Raw genomic sequence first — 22725 nt, 5'->3', positions numbered from 1 at the left:
CCATTATCATAAGGCGTAGAGCATGGAATGCAAAGCAATTCTTCCTTGCCCCAGTTAAGAGTTCTGGGAAATGCGTTCAGCAGGCTCCTCTTTGTTAGAAAGTATGTTGCCTATTTTCCAAATAGATTTAGGCTGTTACCCCATCCCAATTCCTCTGCTCACTAACTATATAAAGCCATTACATATGGGTCTTTTTACTGACATAATCCTCGACTGTACTAAAAAAGAAAATATTACATTTCATTCCAAGAGCTGTAAGAACTTCCATGAGGATATAAAAAGCAGGAAATTGGCCCTGTAAGAGTGGAGTACTCTCATATTGAATAGCCTTCAGGGGCTCCGTGTTGAAGGCTTCTTCCTAATAGCTAATGTAGGTTGGAACAGTTCAGCCTCTGCTTGAGAGGAAATGGGATTTGTAGGACTTTGCCAGTACAGGTTTACAGGGCTTAGGCCAAAGGACTGGTGTTCTGTGACCCTGTACAAAATCAACATGCTCCATATATACTGCACTAAGGAGTCTGAACATGCAGTACTGAGGAAAAATCTCAGGGTTCTCCACTCCATCACAAACTGTTCCTACCATAATGTTTCTGGACATCATTTGTCTTTGTCTTGTTTGTATCACTCCTCTTTAATCTGGACACCCTGCAGAGAGATGTGGAGGTTAATTTAAATGTATGAAGCTCTGGGAATAATGTTATTTATTATCTCAAACATCCAGTGTGTCTTGTATTATCCTCAGGTGATGAATTTTCCATTTCCAGGATGTCTGCATGCTGCAAACCCTGCTTCAGCAACAGCATTGGAGATATTTCAGCATTGTGCTGGGTTTAAAACAAGAAGACAAAAAAATATGGGCAAAGTTTTCTAAGCCTTGTGCAATATAGTCATTATTAGGATGGGTGAGCTGTGCACCTGCTACTTGGTAATGTAGTTTGGAGTGCGTTTTCCCCCAAGAGCATTACTAAATTTTAAATGTATCTAATAATATTATTGTGTTAATATCCACAAGATTCAAATAAATTTGCACCCCAAAAGATGAGCCACTGCAGAGGCAGAATATGGACCAACATGGTTTTGTAATTGACTTGCAGTCTATGTGTCTTGTATTATATATTTGAGAATCTTTTGAGGGTAGAAGATGATAGTGCAAATTAGATTATGAAAAGTCAACTGACCTCCAAGCATCCTGTTTTGTTGCTAGTTCCCTGGTCCATGCTAAAGAGGTGCAGGCTACAGCTTTACAGAGGAAAGTAAGTAACAATTAAGGGGAAAAATTGGCTCAAATAAAATGCAGCCCTGAGACACTACTTTGCTATAAAAATTTAAAAAAAAAAATCTAGAAATATTGAACCAAGGCTTCAGTTTCAAGTTAAAGATATTCTTCGTGCCTTTGCCAGTGAATAAATAAACATGGTGAGAGAAGCTGTCAGTACAAGTGCTACAGGTGCTGGTGCCTCGTTCTTGGGCAAACTGTTTTCAGGCATTGTTTTCCCAGATCAGATATGCAAAGCTTCCTCTTATCAGCTCTTCTAATCCCTTCCACCTCACACATACTCTGAGACACTTCCCGTGGGTTTTTTCCCTGATAACTCTTTCAGTCAGGATTGCCAACATGCTTGAGTAACTGTGTTTTATACAGAACCAGCCTTTTAGATGTAGATCTTATTTTTAAATTCGAACTCCTTGTTAGCTGAAGTGGGAAGAGGTCACCCTTTATGGACTTGGCTGGTCCATAAACACATTTATTCATAGGGTGCAGTGGAGATTTTCCTGACAGTCTGGTCAATGATGCCAAAGGAGAGTCTGTCACACAGATTTTGATAGCAGGTTACCTTGGGGTTTTCTTAGATAATCACTAGAAAGATTTTTAAGCTTGATATGCAAAAGTACAATTTAAATCTAGAGTCACTTCCTCTGGGCAAAACACTGAACAGTTATACTTGGGGATATTGCATCAAGGTTTCAGCCTGCAGACACTGAGTGGCTGCAGCAGGCAAAAATACTCTGCAAAGTCCTCTTCTAGCAGTGAGGGTGTTTTAGAATAGCAGCGATTTGGCAGACAACCAGTAAGGGCTTGTTTTAAAGCGTCAGTGGTAAATGCATTTATGAGGGGTCAATTTGTGGAATGCATGATCCAAGCATAGGTTAAGGAGTCAAGAGTAGCTGAATTCTAATTCTGACCTTCTCTCAGGGCTCCTTGTGTGTGCACATGCAGCACCACAGAGGTTAAAGGAACATTTCTCAGGCTGCAAATTGGGAAATGCCCATGTTGAGTTAATCCTTGGAGTGTGCTGCATGGCCCTCTAGGACTCTTGGTTACACTCCTTTTTAGGATTTTTTTTTTCCATTCAACTTCTCTTTTGTTCTCTCTCCTGGATAGGTACCTGTCACTTAGGGAACAGCTATGTATTATTTTTCCCCTCCTAAATCATCAGTATGTACTTTATTTCTCGCACAATCAAACACTTCCATTTGCAGCAATATTAATCATTCATGGGCCTGGGCAGTTCCAGCACCAAGTACTTTGGGGCAGTAATAGAGTTCAGCTAAGGCAAACAAATCAATGGGATGGAGTGTTCTGCTGTTCTTTCCCACTGCCCTATTTCATCTCCCATAAAGCTGATAGACTGCTTTGGCTCACGTTCATGTTAACCATTGCTCTGCACCTGATCAGTTTTTTAGGGATTGGGATAGAAGTTGCCCTTAAAATGTGATATAGCCCAGAGAAAATGTGGATGCCCCATCCCTGGAAGTGTTCAAGGCCAGGCTGGATGGGACACTGGCATCCTGGTCTAGTGGAAGGTGTCCCTGCCCATGGCAGGGGTTGGAATGAGATGAAGTTCCCTCCCAATCCAAACAATTCTGTGATTCTATCATTGCAAATGAAGAGAAGAAATGTCCCACCCCCTGCAGCCTCACCAGCACTCAGAGCAGATGTTGAAGAGTTTTTTGCTAGCAGGGTGCATGAATGGCTTCATCTAACATACTGTGGGTCTGCTGACAGTCTCCTCCTTGATTTCAGCAGACTTTGGCTCAGTAAGTACCTCAGGAACAGCTCTGGTGTTAGCAGAGAATTTTCTGCTCTATTATTCACATGGGTTTTTAAAGAATGTCCACTGAAATCAATGTCCCTCTTTTCATTAACTACAGTTGGCTTTGGATCAGGCCTGGGAAGATGCACATCTTCCAGAAATGCCATCGGATGATTTCTTTAACAATCATTGAACAAAGATATACGAGTGCATGGGATGATCAGCAGGGAAGAAAGTCCCATCTCTCTTTTATACAGTTGGCTTCCTGCTCATATCAGCAATAATTTAGATAATTAAATTGCTTAGTTCAGTAGTTGGAAGAGGCACAATCAACAAGCTGACTCTACTAAGATGTCAGATGTATTAGTGTGCTGGGTTTTATATTTGTTTTTCTTTTTTGTGTGCGTGTGAAAAGCTGTATAATTGGACACTGTCTTTTTCACCCCCGGCTAACCTCTTCTTCAGAGGAGCATACCAAAGACATTTAAAATCACATTATGAATGCCAGCATAGTTACAACATTTATATGGCATATGGTGATGTTCAGTGGCAGCAGACGAATGGATGAAATCAAGCACAATAATAGAATCAGCCCCCCTTGAATTTAACAGTAAGACAAACAGTTCAGTGGTATAATTCAGTAAAATGCAAGTCAGAGCTCAAATGTTTTAATGAGGAGTCTAAAATACATAACTAGGCATACTTTAAACATTGAACTTTGATTCAGTGGTCTTTGAACTTTTGCTCACATGAGATATAAAAAGTTTTATTAAATCACACTCCTTAAATGCTCATCTTACTGTGACTCCAGGTTTATTTTGTTTTGCTTTATGAATATTTGTGGCTGAATCACTCCTCTGAAGAATGAGGGAGATCACAGAAAGTGTTCTGTGTTGTTCCATCTCTAACTCACGTGGGTTTTGCTGTTTGTGGCATCTCTCAAACCAGGACAGAAGAGCAGTGTCTGGAGAGGCTGAGATGGGGTATATCCAGAGCCAGTGCAAATTGCTTCTCCCAGAAGTGCAGTCAAGTTTTCTTCTCTGCCACATTCTCTGTGTCTGTCCCCCTCCGTGTCTTTTCCTTTTATTTTTTCAAGATGCCGCTCCTAAACAAACAATTTTGCTTCTTATTTTCCACAAAGAAGTTTTTCATCCTTGTTTTCTGAATCTCAGTGCTGAAGTCTGAGTTCTCCTTTGGCTCTTTTTTTTTTTTTTTTAATTGATGTTTTTTGCCCTGCATTCCTCAAAGAGTATTTACTTTTTGTTCAAATTTACATTTACTTATTGTTCAAAACTAGAGAGACCTTACCATGGATTCTAACTGACCTAAAACTCTGCAGTAACCCCCCCAAAAAGCCATTCTGAAGATGAAAGTTATATAGAACTCATGCCTATCTTTTGCATATTGTTTGTTCAGCTGTGAGATGGTATGAATAGCTTTATGCTGTGCTTGTATTTTGGGTATAGAGGGCTCACTCTAACATTCACCAGCTTCTCAGCCAGGATGCCATTCCCACATCATGTTTGCATGTAGCCAGAAGTATTCACTTCTTTTTTTCTCATTAAACTATTAAAAATGGAGCCTCAGACACAGAGTCCACAGTTCAGTAATAAACTCGGACGTGATAGGATTTGTCAGTTCTTTTTGCAATATCCCTTAATGCATCACGAGGGAATCCCAAAGTGATGTTTGTGAAATAAAAAGAAAGTGGGAGGTATTTTTGAATTATGTACGTTGACTTAGGCCTCTTTGAGCAAAATTATTCCCACATGATAGGCTGAACTAAAAATAAAAATAAATCCATGTTGGTTGTTTGGAAATAGGGTTAAATAAAGATAATTTCTTAGTCTTGGATCACTCTGAAACCTAGACTGTCCCAATTTTGGCTCCTTTTTGACCATTTATCCTGGAAAGGGAAATAAATTGTGATCAGCTGCTGCAATTTCAAATTGGGCTCAGTATCAAAGGGGATGACTGAGGTGGGAAAGAAACATAACATTTTTAGCCCATTGCTAAAAATATTTTATTTCCAACCTTTCTTCTAACACCTCTGAAGATTTTGTTGCCATGACATGAGTCCTGTGAATGTGAATGGGGCAATTTTCTGTCACTGGTATATTTGTACATAAAGTAGTTGCAAGTTAAGAGACTTGGTTCAATTCTTTGTGCTATAAAAGTGGATAAAATGATGTATTTTGGCCTGAATGCAAGAATAATATTGAACCATAAACGCATATTAAAGTCACCACAAATTATGATTATAGATTTTAAGCAGATGTTCTGATTTGATTTGTGGCTTTTCTTTTCCACTATTTTTAGCCTAAATGGCTGTTCTGAGACACCTTGCAGCATTCAAAATGCAGAAGTGAGTTCTTGAAGTGTTTTGGCAAAGAGGGGAGACGAAAGAGGCCTCAGAGACAGAGCCCTCAGGCCAGGCCATGGGGAAATTCTTCTTCTGGGGCAGAATCCCACAGGTACCAAGGGAGCCCCATCCACCAAGCTGCATCTGCTGCTCTCAGAGCCAGGGCTGTTCTGCTGACTGACACCAGCTGGTGCTCTGCTCCTTTTATCCTGGCCTCATGTGGGTTAGCAGCTGGCCAAGACTGTTTTTAAGAATGTATTTATAAAACTTCACAGCCGTGCAAGCCCAGCTACAGAGAAAGGACGTGTTGAGCTCGGCGCTGGAAGTGCAGGATGTCACTTGGCAGATCTGATTTCCCAGCTCTTGCTGCTGCCACCAACCTGCTGTCCCATCACTTGTACCCAAAAACAACGTTTCCTAAAAAAATCCAGGGGAGCAAAAACCTTGGGCTGAAGGCTCCCACAGATATTTTAAGTAATGCCTGTCTTGATCCCTCTGCAGGCGGCTGCCTGATTGGTATTTCAATAACGTTCTTATTTAGAAGGAAATTCTAACTCCTGTAGGGCACAGTGGTATTTTCATGCCTTTTTTACCCTGCAGCCTTTTCCAGCTGGCTCAAACCTGAACACCTCACTGTCTGGTAGGGACATCGTCTGGCTGAGGTGTAAACTACAGCATCTGATTTTGTACTTAGGATTTGTACATGAATAAATATGATTTTTTAAAAAATCTTTCTTGTATTTATGTTGCACTGCTGGCAGATACTTCCAAATTGTATTTGCAGTGAAGGGTTTGTTATATGTATTCCTTTTCTCCTTGTCTGCATATGATATGGACTTCTGAAAATAACCTGTTTTTTTTTATCTTTTGGAAAGAGCCTGTATTTTTTTTTGTGGGGATAAGGATTTATAGTGACATCTTGACAACTTCATAAGGTTTTTCCTCTTTTTAATTTCCTAAACCAGCACGACATGCTGAGATACATGGTAGAGATAGGCCCAACATCTGACTGATCAAAATGGGTTTTGAACAAATGCTGACGCCACCATTCTTCCTGTCTGTGATTCCCACAGAAGCTTATTGCTTTGAAAATACCCTAGAAGGAATAATTGACCCTGCAGCAATGAACTACATCAGACAGTGTCCCCTTCATGACTTCTACCCAGCCATCAACAGTGAGAAGCAGACGTGCATGTTAAAAGACTGAGAAGGCACAACTTCCCCAAGAAAATGGACAAAGAAATCATTAGAATGCTTAAAGAGGAAAAGAAGGAATCAGGAGATGGGAAGAAGTTTTTGAAAATAATGCCTCAGGCAGTGAGAGCTGCAGAGTGGAAGCTGGTTTCTACCTTCTATATGTGCAAACAGTAGATCAAACTTCAATGACTTTATGATATAATAAAAAAATAATAAAACAAGAGCAGTAACAGATTTTTTTAAAAAGTGTCGATCTAGTGTTAGAAAATACAGCTTAACTTTTAACAGCTCAGCCACTTTGCCTGGCTTTTCAGAATACCTTCTGACTTCAGTGACTCCACTCAAAGTCAACTCAAACCAAAGACCTTACACTGAAGATAACCCTGAGCTTTTGCACATCTTTAAGCCAAATAGTGGAAAGACATGTTTTGAAACTGCTGAGTTTGCTCCTACAAAGCAGGACTGATGGCAACAAATATATATACATGAAAACAGTGATGTATTTTTAGCATTTGTCATTTTTGGGGCTCCAGAACTGAAAGCAGTGATGGGTGAAGTGGCAACGGGTTGTGTGTGATTTGTAGTGGTTTGTATCTGGGCTCTGTGTTGTGTATCTCCTAATGATGAATGCGTGGGAGGGCCAGGTCAGGAATGGTTTCCACTCCAGTGCGCTGATTGTGTAGTTGGCAGTGGGCTCAATTAAAGTATAATAATCTGGTAATCTCTCTCCTGTTTCCATTCAGCTGCTTCACAGTGAATAGAGCCAGTGAACGAGTATAGCTTTTGAAAAGTAGGTGAACTCCTGCCTCTTTGTCTGAGCAGTTTATGTCTAGTCAAGTAAAATGACAGGCAGAAGAGGCGACTCTCCAAAACATTGCTCTCATGACTTGCATCACTCCTGCCGTTTGTGTTGCTGTGAGATAACACTTGCTCTTTATTTCCCTTTCTAGGCTGCGGGTTGGATTTCCAGCAAGCTTCACACTCCGGAGAAGAGAGGAGCTGATGTGAGAGAGGAGATGTGGATATGTCCATGATGGGAAGATGCTGTGTGTCCCATCTCTTGGTTCTTCTCACTCTGGTGTTCAGCGGGGACAGAACTGAGGCACAGAGAGCAGGTACGAGTTCAGTTTTCTGCCTCGTGCCCTGGAGCTGCTGGGGCCATCAGTTCTGGGAGCAAATCTATAAACAACCCAGGACATTTACTGCTGGAAATACACAAAACAGACCTTAGGGATGGAGAAAGCTCAGGGGTCAAGGCTGTGATTTACCTGGGGTCTTTTGTTCTGTTTTAGGATTAGAAAATTTAGCTCAGCTACCCACAACAAGAAGAGCAGCTCACCACGGTTTGCTCTGGATGGGCTCCATCTCCCCCACACTGGCATGGAGATCACTTCTTCCATTGCCTCCTGTGGGTGTCAGAGGACACCTGGTCAATCTGCCTGGCTGTGACTTTCCTGTGAGCTGAACAGGGCCAGGGCACTGTTCATACCCTCCCTTGGGTCAAGATATTTGAAGGATATGTTGATGTGGTGCTTAGGGACATGGTTTAGTGATGGGCTTAACAACGTTGGGGTAATGGTTGAACTTCATGATCTTAGAAGGCTTTTTCAACCTAAATGACTCTAGAATTCTATGTTTCTCTACTGTCTAGTTGTTAGCATGGTCTCTGGCCCAGCTTTTGGCCTGGGCTCAGGAACACTCTCCCCCAAATGCCACTGAGTGCATAGAGGATGGTGTAGCTGAGGGACTGTTCTTACAGGGATTCTTGACAAGGACATGTTTTTTGTGTGGCATCAGTGATGTCACACCTCAAATTAAAAATTGTTCTAGACCCTTACAATTTTTATATAAGAGTCCATTTTGAGATGGAGGTTTTCTGTCTCTTTTTCTAAGAAAGCTGCTATTCTATGTAGGCTTGGGTAATTTATGAGAAAAGGCTTTTTTCTTTCAGTTTAAGGAATAGCTGCTTTACAGCCTTCTTATGTGATCTCTCCATGGGTTTTTGGGTGAACGTTACCAGGAATAAATACTTAGTAACCAAAAAAAGGGAAATCTCACTTTTTTACCCTGCTTCTGGACCTGTCACAGGCAGAATATAGTGAAGCCATTTATATGTTCATTCTGTGCTTACTTTAAATAATTTTAGGCTTATGGCTTGTTTGTGAACTATTTTTAAAGGAAATATTGCAAAACAGTTGGTTCAGTGTCTGAGTATATGAACACAACTCCTTGAATCATGCTCCCAGAGAGCATTTTGCAATTACAAAACTGAAATTTTACTTTCTATGAGTTATCTCCCATATTCCCTTAACATGAACTGAATTGTTTCTGCCAGTAAAAAGTACTGTTATGGCATTCTTGGAAAACAATCAATTTTGTCTGGCAGTGGACATTAGAGTGCTAAAAATGCAGATTAATATTTACTAAAAGCATTTCTGTTGCATTTCATCTCACTGCCAGGAGGTTTGTAAGCAAAGAATCACCAACGCAGAAAAAAAAAGATCCTGAAAGACCATCTTTTTCCTCCCTGCAATACTGCCTTGAATAGGCATCACTTTTTAAACCTTAACTCCCTCTTGTTTTAAGGCTCATTGCCCTTGAACACAGACAGGATTCATTCTGTCTGTTCTGTTTGTTTTGAAATTGCTGTTGTCTCACCTGCTGAGAGTCATTAAAATAAGTAGCAGGAAGGTCTGTACCTTGTGGGTTTTGCTCTCTAGTTAGTCTCACCTAATTAACATTCTTTCAGGCAGAATAGATTAATAAAATAATGAATTTAGGAAGGAGGTGAGGAAGTGTAAGCTACTTTCTTACTTTTTACTGTGAATCTTTTATATTCTCCCAAAATCAAGCAGCACCACACTTGAGAGTCCAGCTGATATACACAGATGTAATGTAACTCGCATGCCATAATATAAAATGATATAAACCATCACCTCCACTCCCAGATTGCCTTCAAGAGAGTTTTCCCAGACAGACTTTTCTTGCACTGGAGTTAGAGACAAGCACTCCCTCACGCACAAAATGCCACCACAGAACAATCCCACATGCAGGTTTTGGCTGGGATACAGTTAATTTTCCTCACAGTAGCTGCTCTGGGACTGTGCTTTGGATTTGTGCTGGAAGCAGTGTGGATGACACAGGGATGTTTTTGTTACTGCTGAGCAGAGCTCACACTGAGCCAAGGCCTTTTTTATTCCTCCTCACACCAGCCAGGAGGCTGGAGGAGGACAAGAAATTGGGATGGGACAAAGTTGCAGCCCCAAATGACCAAAGGGATATCCCAAACCACGTAGTGTCATGCTCAGAAATAAAACTGTGGGGGGACACTTGGCTGGACACAGTCCTGCCTGGGGACTGTGAGTCAGTCAGTGGTGAGCAACTCTTTTCATTTGCATCACTTCTCTTTCTTGGGTTTTATTTATATCTCTCTGTTATTTTTCTTTTCATTACAGCATATTTTATTTTATTTTATTTTATTTTATTTTATTTTATTTTATTTTATTTTATTTTATTTTATTTTATTTTAATTTTTTAAACTTTCTTCTCTCAATCCATGAGTTTTCCCCCTTTCACCTTCTAATTCTCTTCCTCCCAGTCCTGCTGAGGGCAGTGAGTGAGGGGCTGTGTGGTGTTTAGTTGCCAGCTGGGGTTAAACCACAGCAACAGGTTGTTTCCACAGAAATCCCATGTGGATGTACTGATCCCAATTCCATGTGCAGAAGTTGTTCCCACAGGCCCTGCAGCATCTGGGATGTGCTGGGATGTGCTCTGCTACAGAAGTCAACACAGCAGCAGGTGATGCTCATTTCTCATCACCTGCCACACTCCAGGGTTCACATTCAATCACTCTCATGGTCATCATACAATGCCTTGGGCACTGAACTACTCTTTTATAATGCTTTTACTCTTTTCTGAAGGCAAATCCTCTCTCTGTAGCTGAGCTACCCATTCCCTCCTTTCCAGTGCTGTGGGTTGTTCTGGAATTCTTCCATTCTAGGCAGGGTCACAATCCTGGGATAAGCAAAAGAGCCAGAGCTAATTTGTGTCAAAATCTGAGTGTGGGAGAAGACTTTTTGACCTTCCTGTAGGTTCAAATGCTAGAATTCAGTAGGAAATATGTAATTTCACCACTAGTTCAAACATGCAGTTGTACTTTTTGGAGCCATGAGACAAGAACTGATGGAGAAGTAATGGTTGGTGACTGTGTCCAAGCTGACTTTGTAGAGACTGACTTTTCAGTCTTAAAACTCATAATTTATTAGGGATTGTGTTCTATAATAATGGCTTCAATAAATATAAGTATATATATGTATATACACATTTTTTCCAGTTGGGGCATTATGTTGATAAATCGTGGGCATCAGTGGCAGTTTTATGGATCTACTGCTTCCTGACTTGCATGTACCCAGAAACAGCTAAAAAACATCTCCTAAGGGATCTACTTTTTTTGGCAAGTGTCTGACAAATATACAGCCAGTCTGGATTGATACAGAGTAAGCAAGTTGCAATTAAAATAGCTTTGTGCTTTGGATTATACAGCCTCATAGTGCAAATATCTTGGTAGGAAGCAAAGGGATGGTTGTGGGGATAAGTGAACTTTTCCCTTACAATGCAGCTTCCCTTTGTTGTTGAGGAATACATTCCAAAATTCAATAAGTCATACTTTAGTCAATAGTCAGTGGCAGAAAGCCTCAAATTTGAAATAATTTTGTTCTAGACCTGCTATACGAACATATCATGCTGGGCAAAAGAACTGCTTCTAGCCAAACATAAATGAAGTATAACATTAATGCCAGAGGTGACACGAAAGCTTCATTACTCAGGGTCAGGACTGGCATAGGCAAGGTCAGGACAGGGCTTTTGATCTGTCCAGGTCATTTCAGAGCACTGCCTGAGCAAAGGCACTGCAATGAAGCCAGAGAAAAATATCTTCATGTACTTGCAGGGGTGTAGCTGAAGGACTGAGCAGAGGTAGTTAGAAGCAAAGGAAAGGAAAGGGTTTGCATTTCAAAGTGAAGTCTGTGCTGCTCTGTAGATGTCCTGAAACTGATGAGGTGAATCACAAGGAAGAAGGGCTGGGAATCTGCTCGTCCTCTGCAGGACAGGGAAAGGGTTTGCTGCCTCCTCCAAACTGCTCACTAGGGAGCTGTGTCTAGGGAATATTTGGTATATCTGGGTCTCTGCATTCATCTCCCCTTGACGATGTTTTCTGCCACTCTTGCAGGTTGCAAGAGTGTTCACTACGACCTTGTCTTCCTCTTGGATGCCTCCTCCAGCGTTGGAAAAGAAGATTTTGAGAAAGTTCGTCAGTGGGTGTCTAATTTGGTGGAAACTTTTGAGATTGGCCCGGACAAAACCCGTGTGGGTGTGGTGCGATACAGCGACCGTCCCACCACAGAGTTCGACCTGGGAAAGCACAAAACCCGCGAGGAAATCAAAGAGGCTGCACGAAAGATTCAGTACTATGGGGGTAACACAAACACTGGAGATGCTCTCAGGTACATCACCACCTACAGTTTTTCCAAAGAAGCTGGTGGGAGGCTTAGTGATCGAACTGTTAAGAAAGTGGCTATCCTTTTGACTGATGGAAGGAGCCAGGATTTTGTCTTGGATCCAGCCACTGCAGCCCATCAGGCTGGGATTAGGATTTTTGCTGTGGGTGTTGGAGAAGCCTTAAAAGAGGAACTTGATGAGATTGCTTCAGAGCCCAAGTCTGCTCACGTGTTTCACGTCTCTGATTACAACGCCATCGATAAAATTCGGGGGAAGCTGAGGCGGCGTCTCTGTGAGAGTAAGTAAAGCTTTCCTTTCTGCAGAATTAGAATAGGTTCAGTTAGCATATAGATATGAAAAGCTGTGATTGTTTTCTTTCGTGCTTATTCTTCTTTATTTTGGTGTCTTCTACTCAGTTCCAGTCTGTAAGAGATCACTGTTCAAGGCCTGGTTGGGTGGAGCTTTGAGCAACCTGATCTAGTGGAGTACTGCTCATGGCAGGGATTTGGAATTAGGTGATCTTTAATGTCCCTTCCAACCCAAACTGTTCTCTGATGTTATGATTCTATGATTTTACTACAGGAGATGTGGTGGCTTTTTCTGGCAAGTCAATATTAATTATAGATCAGCTTCCAGAGTAAACCACAAATTCCCTTTTGGCTGTGATATAGTTCAATTACTTTATAATAATTTGGACTACTGAATATGAGCAGTGACATCTTATTTATACCCAGATTTTGGTTTACTTTGTGTAGGACCCCTTCCCCCATTATTTTCTGGCATTGTACTGTGAGGAGAATGCTCTGGGTGCTATTGGAAATGATCCTTAAGGAAGCAAAAAGATGTTTGTGCTTTTCTGCCTTTCAACATCTCAACTCTACAGACAACTGGTGCTCTCTAGTGCTCTGGCTGCCAACAGCATAAGCATTGGTGATGTTTTGAATGACTTTTAATGGAGAAAAGAGTGGGGGATTTGCACTGCATAAATGACCCTGATTTTCCAGCTCCTTGGTGAAGAGGATGGGAATGGCATTGTGGCTGGTATCTCCCAGCACTTTTACAGGAACTACAACCACACAGCCTGTTCTCCTTCCACCACTGATAAATCACTCTCTTGTTCTTAGTGACTACATGAAAGATGCCTGGTTTTGCTGCTTTTTGCAGTGTGTGTTGTGATTACTGTGAACAGGCCTTGTATCTAATGTGAAAATCTCTTATTGCTTTCTGTAACCTCCTTTTGTAAGAAAAAAGATCTGGGATTATGTAGGGTCCTGAAAGAGTGACAAGTGCAAGCAGGCAGAGTTAGTTGACATTACCCAGCAATATCAAGCTGTTACTGCTTTTTTAGCCTAAACATAAATGGGAAATGGATGGTGTAATCCCAATACAAATGGAAGACATGGGGAATAATGACTGTAATGCAGACTGAATGAGCTTGTTTTTTTTCTGTGAAAATCTCGTGCAATCATACACACAATTGGGCTCTAATAGAATATGGTAAACCCTTCTGATTGGCACACTTGACCAACCCAAACAATTTCCTGTTGCAGCTGCTGAACACCAAAAATGTGATTTTCCTTTGTAATTCTGTTACTTTCCTTTTCCAAAGCAATCATTTACTCTGCTTTGTACCTGGGTCATCATTTGTTGCCTGCTTAAAAAAATCTTTTACCTGCCTGTCAGAGTACAATACCATCTGTCTGTGGCTTTCTGAGCCCATCCTGTGTCCACACGGGCCATAACACTTCTCATTCGATTGCAAAGGATCACCAGGAACATCCTTCATCCTGGACACGATGACAGCCACTCCAAGGTGTTTGCTTCTACCTGCACTGGTGAGCTCAGTGAGGAATGGGGGCTGTGGTCAGTTCATCACACTTCTCTGCTGCTCCTTCCTCCTAGAGGGGAGGACTCCTCATAGTCTTTCCCTGCTCTGGCATGAGCTCCTTCCTCCACATGTCCACAGGAGTTTTCTCCAGCATGGGCTGGATCACAACCTCCTTCAGGCATCCCCCTGCTCTGGTGTGGGGTCCTGCAGGGGCTGCAGGGGAATCTCTGCTCCCCCATGGACCCCCATGGGCTGCAGCTCACCATGGGCTGTGCAGGGGAACCTCTGCTCCAGCACCTGAAGGATCTCCTGAGCCTCCTTCTGTACTGGTGTCTGCAGGGCTCTTCCTCTCTCACAGTCTCACTTCTCACCTTTGACTGCAATTTCTCCTGCACAGTAACTTTTTGTCCTCAAATACACAATCCCAGAGTCTTCCCAACATTTTTTTCTTCCTACATTTAAAACAGGGAAAATACTCTTTGGCAGAATCAGTGTTATCATACTTACTTAATTTATTGTTTTACATGCAGAAGGCTATTAAGAGGCATGATGTTTAGATCAGGTCTAAAAAACCATGAAAATCTTGCTGAAACAGAGGATGAGGTAATGAGAGCACCTGCAGCAGAAATATTCTGTTAGAGATCAGTTAATTGTTTTGTTATCTGCATGTGTGAGGTAGAACTGTTTTGGGGGGTGAGAGAATGGAGATGGAGAACAGGACCAAGTGATTTCTTGTGCATGTACCACTTTTAAATTCCATGTTAATGCAGTAGGAACAGGAAAGGAGTTCACTGTGATGGCTTGGCCTTCGACATGTTTAGAAGATCAAACTTTTAACAACTATTGCAGTTAACTCTCAGTGGTTTTAATGACAGTTCTGCATAAAACACGAACATACAAACCACGGGGTGGGTGGAAAACGTGACCAGGGCACTTGCCAAGCTGCTGTTCATTTTGTGCACATTCTGAGACAGAAGCATATATTGCCACAGCCAGGCTCTGGCTTTAATAGAAATAATCCTGTGTAAGCTCCAGGTAGACAGATGAATCAAAGGGTAGAAATGGGAGGAAGTTTTTTCTGTACTGACCACTGATGGGTCCTCCGGTCCTGGTACTGCTACTGAAATGTGAACTGCTGCAAATGCTGGATTTTATGCCAGCAGCTGTTCAGAATCTCTTGTCTCAGGTCTCCCTGGACATCTGGCCTAGACTCTGTCATTCCATCTTGCTATATTTGACTGAATTTATTGCTAAGAAGATGTCACTGAGTGCATTAATAGCATTTTAGCTCTCATTTGGTCTTGTGGCAGTAAGCATAACATAATCAAAAAATAACATGTCTGCCCAGTAGGACATTGTGGCAGGGGGAGATATTTTTGCCACACATCTCCATTACCTTCTGGACTATAGTTGGCTGGCAAGAATGGGTGATGCTTTCACAAAAAAGCAGGAGAGATACATTCTGCTAAAATTCCAGAGATGCTACATGCTTCCTAAATACAGTTCCTGCTTTTATGATGTAGGGATAACAGCAGCCAGCTATGGAATATTTAAAAATATACTAGACCAAAGGACTGTCATCACATGAATCTCAGATACTTTGCAAACAGGAGATGAGGCTGAATTGTTTCAATAATTGTTTGGTACCAATGGTTTGTCATTGATTTCAGTTGATTTAGTGGGGTCTGTGATAAGATATGAAAAGCAATCACATGTCCAGACGATTCCCATCATTTATATTTCTATTTTTACACGTCTTTGTTGACTTTGAGTAGTCTATGAAGTGCATAAAATATAAGACATATGCTACCACTATTCTGTTACTGATGATGAAGGGCTTCCAGCCTTCAAAGCAACACCTTGAACATCCGTCAAAAAGTCTGAAAGCTTCAGAAATGTCTTTTTTATTCGGTTGCCTTTGCCCAGGTTCATGATGTATTCACAGAAGAGAATAGGAAGCTGTTTCTTCTTGGCCTTTAGTGTTAAAAATACCTCATGCACAGAGACCATGACAAAGGGTAGGCATCTGAATTGCCATATCTTGGCTGGCACTTTCTGACATAAGTACAGTCAAATCTCACAGAAATACTGAAATATTGGAACATATCAAGACCTAAGGATATATTGCACATTTTGCTGCTTAAGAAGATGTCCAGATTAAGTGCAGGTACTAAGAATTTGACCATCACTTGAAAATCTAGTGACTTTCAGATGGCTTTGGAAGTCTGTTAAAAGTTCAGCAGACAACTGCTGCTTTTTGAAAAGCTGCAGCTGGGCAGTGACCCAGCTGATGTCACCTCTGATATGTCCTGCTGCTTCTTGATGCTGCACTCCCACAGCTGTTGTGGAGCCCTTCTCAAACTGTAACAACTCTGTCTTCCAGCAATCATTCATGGTACAGGATGATCACTCATCCTTTCATCACCACATTTGCTGGTTAATTGCAGTTTCCCGTGAAGACATGAAAGGTCTGACAGAATTTCCAACTGATTTATCCTTTATTTGAAACTAAGGGAAAAAATCCTTTTCATGGATGTGAGGAGACAAAATGTTTGTTTAGTGGTGATATTCTGCCATTTAGTTGAAAGACTATCTGGCATCTTTTGGCTCCAGGAAGCACAGCAGAGATATTCATATATTCTTTTTCTCTTACAGAACTTTTTATTTTCAAATAAAATGTCTGAAACTCTCATATCTAATTTTCCACTTGGTCCAGTTATTACCAGCTTAGAGAGAAATGGTTCCAGAGCTGATGTCTTTGAACTGTGTGAATGAGCTGTGGCTGCTGGCTGTACCCCAATTTCTCCACAGATCATGCAGAAGTGACTGGTTTCCCAGCTGATAACTACAGTTCTGTTCTGGCACTGTGTAAACTCCACATCATTTAAATGCTGCATGTCCAAAGAAGGGCATCAAAGCTGGTGAAGGGTCTTTATCATGAGTCCTTTGAGTAGTGGCTGAGGGAGCTGGGAGTGTTTAGCCTGGAGGAAAGCAGGCTGAGTTGGAATCTTATCACTCTCTACAACTCTCTGAAAGAATAATGCCTTAAGTTTTTAGCTTTTATATTTTTTAGATCCTGTACTGCATTAGTGTATAACTCTGAACTCCATGTAGAGTGTTATTGAGTTCTCTTCACATTTTGGTCAGACAAAACACGACCTCTAGGCCTGAGATCCAAGGACATCCTCAGCCTCAGGCCCCCAAAATTATAAACAAAAGTGAACTGGGACAAAGAGCAAACTGGGGGAATATGACTTCATTACCTGAAGTTGTAATTGGAGGATTAACCCTGATATGAAAATAGACCAAACTTACATCTGTCTGAAAAACTCATGACCATCATCCATCTTGGGTGTAGCCTCTATAAGGCTTTTTCACTGCCCAGGGTTTATCTACTGAAGGCCTTTAATAAAGACCTCTTTTATTTTCAAACTCTGTCCAGCCTGTGTTCTAGACAGCCATTCCAAGGCATCATAGCCAGGTGGGGATTTGTCTCTTCTCCTGGGTAAAAAGCAATAAGACAAGAGCAAATGGCCTCAAGTTTCACCAGGGGAGGTTTAGATTGGATATGAAGAAAAAATTTCTTTACTGAAAGGATTGTCAAGCAGTGGAAGAGGCTCTCCAGGGAAGTGGTGGAGTCACCATCCCTGCAGGTATTTAAAAGATGTGTAGGTGTAACACTGGGGGACATGGTTTAGTGATGGACCTGGCAGTGCTGGGTTGATGGTTGGACTCAATGCTCTTAAGGGTTTTTTCCAGCCTAAACAACTCAGTGATTCTAAATAAATTCTTATTTTGCTTGGTACTCTGAAATGAATAGGTTTATTCTGAGATTTGCAACAGAGCTGTTTTATGACCAGCCTCACTTCTAAAAAAGAAAATCTTATTCTTCCTAACTTCCTTCTCCCATCTGCCAGCACATGCATTTATGTGGCCCCACCATGAACTATAGCAGGAAGCCAATGAATATTTTTGTTCCCTTTCCCAGGTTAGTTTTTACTTAGATTTATTTCACCATGCTGTCCCAGGGGAGGAACTGCCACAAGGTGAGAGCAGCTAACTAGGAGCAGAAGGTCTGGATTGTGTCCTTTGGTGCAGTGCTAGCTCATATCAGCTTGATGAACATCAGTTAAGGACTTCAGAAAACTGAGGAAAGTCCTTCATGTGCTCCCCATGCAGACCTGAGCCTGTGGTCTGGTGTGCTCTGGTTTATGCTGGGCATGATGTGGATTGCTGAGCAGGTTTTTCCCATTCAAACTCCACTTCTAGGCTTCAGCACAACTTGCTTGCCTTAAATAAACAGCTCGCCTAACAAAAATATCCCACTGCACGTGGATCTCTTCAGGATCCTGTCCCATTTTCCTTAAACAGCCTTTCCAGTAGACACAATTGTTGCTGTTTTACTGCAGCCCCAGCTCCTGTTCAGGGAGGGAGGGCAGAGTTCTCCCTCCTCAGACTCACTGTGTCTGGCTGGGAGCATCTTGCTGGAGCTGTTGGTGGGAGGGATGAGCAAGCTTGCCACCATCTTCACTTAGACACAGACTGTCTGCCAGTGCCTCCAGGCAGCACTTTGATATTTCTGTGCACACGGGTAGCTTTTCTCCTCCAGAATGGATGTTAACTCTGTTAGAGCTTCAGAGAGTGATTTATTGATTTATTTTCATTCTCTTGTAGTTTGGAAAAAGCAATGTCTTAGACATTGCCTTCAGGATGAGGATATTTCAGCATCTGTGTCCTGATTTCTTCTTTATGCTGAGGGAGAAAAGATATGAATCCAAAAGTCATCCAAAACCCAGAGTTTTAGAAATAAGTGTATGACAGAAAATGGTTTTACTTCTTTTCTTCGATGCAGTTTGTGAGAAAAGGAGTCTGTTCCAAACCTGCAACTTCATGCAGACCACTGAGAATATTAATATGGGACTCTGAAGATAGGAATATAATAAAATGAGATCAATTAAACCTTTTGCACTTGCCTTTCTTATCTCTAGCTTCTTTCTTTAGCAGTTACAGACAAATAGTAGCATCATAAACCACAGGCAATCACTTTATGTAAAGCAGTGAATCTCTGAACTGCCAACAAAATCATTTCTGAAATCACAAAATCTGACTGGATGATAACATCTCCCCTAGATTGTAATAGGTTTTCTTGCATTTCAGACAAGAAAGCTTTCTGAACAATGTTTGATGTACAGTAAAAATAATTGTAAAGGCAAAGACTCAGATAAAAGTAAGTCCCAGATTCAGAAAGAAATATTGAGACAATCAAAAAAACCATGGGTCTCAGAGCCTTATGAAAAAGTAATGTGTTGTTTGGAGAAAAAAAAAAAAAGAGGGGAGGAAGGTGACTATGGAAGGCATTTCTAAATAATGTAGACATGAAGGAGAAATACAGAAATAAGAGCAGGCAAAAAGCTGGAACATATTCCTATGTGCTGGAAGTAGCTGGTTTTTCAACCCTGTCTGCAGCCTGCATTGATTTTTCAGGAGCTGTGGATGCTCAGCACTTTCAATTTTCAGCTGGGGAGCCCAATACTTCTCCAGCTGCAATCAGAAGGAGTTTTTCTGTCTCCAGTGGAGTCCAAATGATGGGGTAAAAGAGATAACTCATCCTTGGGGCAGCACTGTCTCTCTTGGTGTTTGATGGACTGCTGAGGAATTCTCAGCAGAAAGAATAACCTCTGAAGATGACCAGATGCTCAGCAGGAAACAAGGGCAAGGCACTCAAAAATCTCAGAGTCTTTAGGTTTAGTTAGAGGCTTTTCTGCCCAAGATAAACACAGCAATGAGGAGAAAACTCTTGACATGTGGCCTTCACAATCCAAAATACTTTAAATTTCAGCAGATTTGTACAGTCAGGGCTTTCTTCCTCCTTCATTTACAACCCCTAAACTGGCCTCAAACTGAAAGGACACCAGTTACTTGAAGTCTTAGTGTTCTAAGCCTGCTTTGTGGTTAATTTTTATGCTTTATGTGACTATTCACATCCAAATCTAATGGTAACTCCCAGCAAAATCTATAAATGGAGTAGATCATTGTCTGCTGTGGTTAGGTGCACCTGCACATTAAAGATTTCCTCTGCTCTCTCTCTCTCTATTTGGGGATGTAGTTCTTAGGATAGGGAAAGTCCAGAGAGGTGTTATGGAGATTTATTCCCAGTTCTCCTGATGGTAGAATTTACAGGAAATGATAGAAAAGGTTGAATCTCTATCAGAGCATGCAAAATCCATGCACTGTATTAAATGTATCACAAGATATTATACTCCTAAAACCCAGTGGGTTTCCTGAAACCCCCAGCTCCTTATAAAATGATTAATTCTGTAAACCCACTATAGCAATGGTGAGCTTGGTCTCTCAGGCTGGTGGGATTTTTGTGTTTTTTTGCTCCTGGCTCCATAAATTCCAGCCTCAAAGTCATGTGAGGAGTAACTGCAATGAGAGCTGCAGATCCCGTGATTCAGCCTAATGAGGGAGTTTGGCGGTACCATGGGAGATCTTGGATTTCAAAGGATGCAGTGGTTGCTGCTCATGGGCTGCCTGCGACACCTGGGAACAGGTTTGGCACAAAAACTCAGCTTTCTCTTCAAACAGATTAACCAGAAAATTTGTGACCTTTCATGGTACTGAAGTGTATCAACTGATAATTGAACTAATCTTAGAAACAATTTCACAGGCAGAACAGAACTAATAAACTGTATTCAGAGCTAGATACATTGACACATTAACACCTGGAACAAAATGGGTAGGACCACCTACTTTTAAGATCTGGGATGAAACCATTGCTTCCACTCCTGTGTTCAGCTGAGCTGTCTTTAGAAGCCTGTGTTATTTATTTCTGTGACCAAAACAAAGCTGGGAATTTCAGTTTTAATGGCTTATTTTGAAGCTGTAGGTAGATCATAAAATCATAGAATGGCCTGGGATGGAAGGGATCATCTCATTACAATCCCCTTGTCATGGACAAGGACACCTCCCACTAGACCAGGTTCAGGACTCCATCCAACCTGGCCTTGAATGCTTCCAGGGATGGGGCATCAGATGGATGAACAGATCTGTGACACCTGTAAACCTTGCATAGTCTCTGCAACAGAGGTATTCATGTTATTACTAGAGTTCAAACTCAAATGATACAATGATTTTCATTCTTACCACTTGGTAATATGAAGTGGTGCATCCTCTCTACTGTGGAAGTTTGTATATTCTGCTGAATTTCAACTTTTTGCCTTACCTTGCCTTGCCTTGCCTAATAAACTAAGCAAACAAACAGAATTGGATTCTAATGTACCAGTCTGTTAAGAATATTTTTTCCTCAGTGGTAGAGCTTCTGTGGTTTAACTGGTGGGCTATTTTTGTTAGCAAATTGTAGGGTGAGGGATTCAATCCCATCAAGTTCCCTACAAGTTACACCCAAATACCAAATTCTTTTTCAAATCAGTAGGCTTGTTTATGATGCAAAACAAAAGCAGTGGGACTTCTCTAACACCTTGGAGAACTGCTTTTTGATAAAGTTAAGTTAATGAAGTTCTTTAAAATGAAATTAAGAGATTATTGCAAACTCTACTGTATTAATGTACTTAAAAATGGTGGAGAATAGTTCTAAGTTCTGCATAAAATGCTTTGTGGCATGCTGTATATTTTGTGAACTGTGAGTACTGCTGCTAATCCTGGCCAGAAGTAGGGAAGGTGTCTTTCAAGTGAAGTAGTTCAATCGGATAAGGTGATTTTTGTCACTTGCTATCCTTGTCTGTTGAACATCAGGATCATGGGGCATCAGGTTCCTAAACTCCATTCATTTCCTTAGGGAGTAATAGTCAACATTCAGTGTCAGTTTGGCTATAACTTCATCTGTACTCTAGGAAACACAGGAATTTATTTATAAAATGCACATATATATGTATATATTTGAGTTTGTGCATAGACCTATGTTTGTTTCTCTATGTATAAACTCTGAAAAACAAATCTGTGTCCTTTCAGCCTTTCAGACTGAAGTATCAGTCTTTTTCTACAGTGAGGCAGATAAAGCTATAACATGTTAAACCTCTAGAGAGGATGAAATACAGGAATTTTTACTGCAGAGTGACTACACACAATCAAGCCAATCCACCACCTCTGGGTGAGACTTTACTTAGCTACATTGTCATAAGAATCACTGTGCTTTGTCCCTCCAGGGTTTTTCAGCAAATTGATAGCATATATTAATTCTGTTTATATATTAGTTCTACATGTACTGTAAAAACCTCTCTGATTTGGCACTGAAGATGCAACACCTCTGTCAGAGGTTGCAATATTAATGTGACACAGGTGGGATGGTGCAGCAGAATTTTAGTCACTAGTGGTAAAACTTTGTGGCAAATGACTCTAATAGCTTAGATCAAAGGGTGTTTCAGAGTTGAAGATTGATGTTGGACCAGAACTGAAAACCATAAGTAGAATTAACAATTAGGTGTCTTTGGCAAGATTCATATAATCTAACTGCAACAAGCTGAAAAGTATTTGTCTGTGCTCTTTTGATAGTCAGTGGAAAGGAGTGGACATCTCAAGAGAATGTTTCATTCATTTTGAGGATGACTGAGACAGGTGACATGATTCAACCTTGGAGTGCCTCTCTCTTTTCATTCACTTTTGAGAGAGCTCAATGGATTCTTTGCTTTAACAACCAAAAGCAAAAGAGTTGAACCTTTCCCTGCCACATTCTGGGAATACAATAGTGTTTGTTTCCTTATGCCAGTGAATTCAGTCTGCTGGAATTGATATTACTGATGGATATTCAGGTCTCTGGATATAATTTACGTTACTGATGGATATTCAAC

The 22725-nt window shown here is 41.1% G+C and overlaps 1 protein-coding gene across 2 annotated transcripts in view; it reads left to right on the top strand.

The window, feature by feature from the left end:
• COL22A1 (collagen type XXII alpha 1 chain) overlaps positions 1–22725 on the top strand; it is a 224601-nt gene that overhangs the window by 19570 nt on the left and 182306 nt on the right. For both annotated transcript variants that reach the window (XM_088179716.1, XM_088179721.1), the window contains exons 2-3: positions 7545–7709; positions 11822–12388. In XM_088179716.1, coding sequence (XP_088035842.1) covers positions 7619–7709; positions 11822–12388 — 658 coding nt within the window. In that variant the 5' untranslated portion in view covers positions 7545–7618. The remainder of the gene's footprint in view (positions 1–7544; positions 7710–11821; positions 12389–22725) is intronic.

The sequence above is a fragment of the Sturnus vulgaris genome, chromosome 1, assembly GCF_052056855.1.
Source record: "Sturnus vulgaris isolate bStuVul1 chromosome 1, bStuVul1.hap1, whole genome shotgun sequence".
In the NCBI taxonomy this organism is placed as follows: domain Eukaryota; kingdom Metazoa; phylum Chordata; class Aves; order Passeriformes; family Sturnidae; genus Sturnus; species Sturnus vulgaris.
The sequence above is the reverse complement of the archived record's forward strand: the minus strand, read 5'-3'. Positions and strand labels throughout refer to the sequence as shown.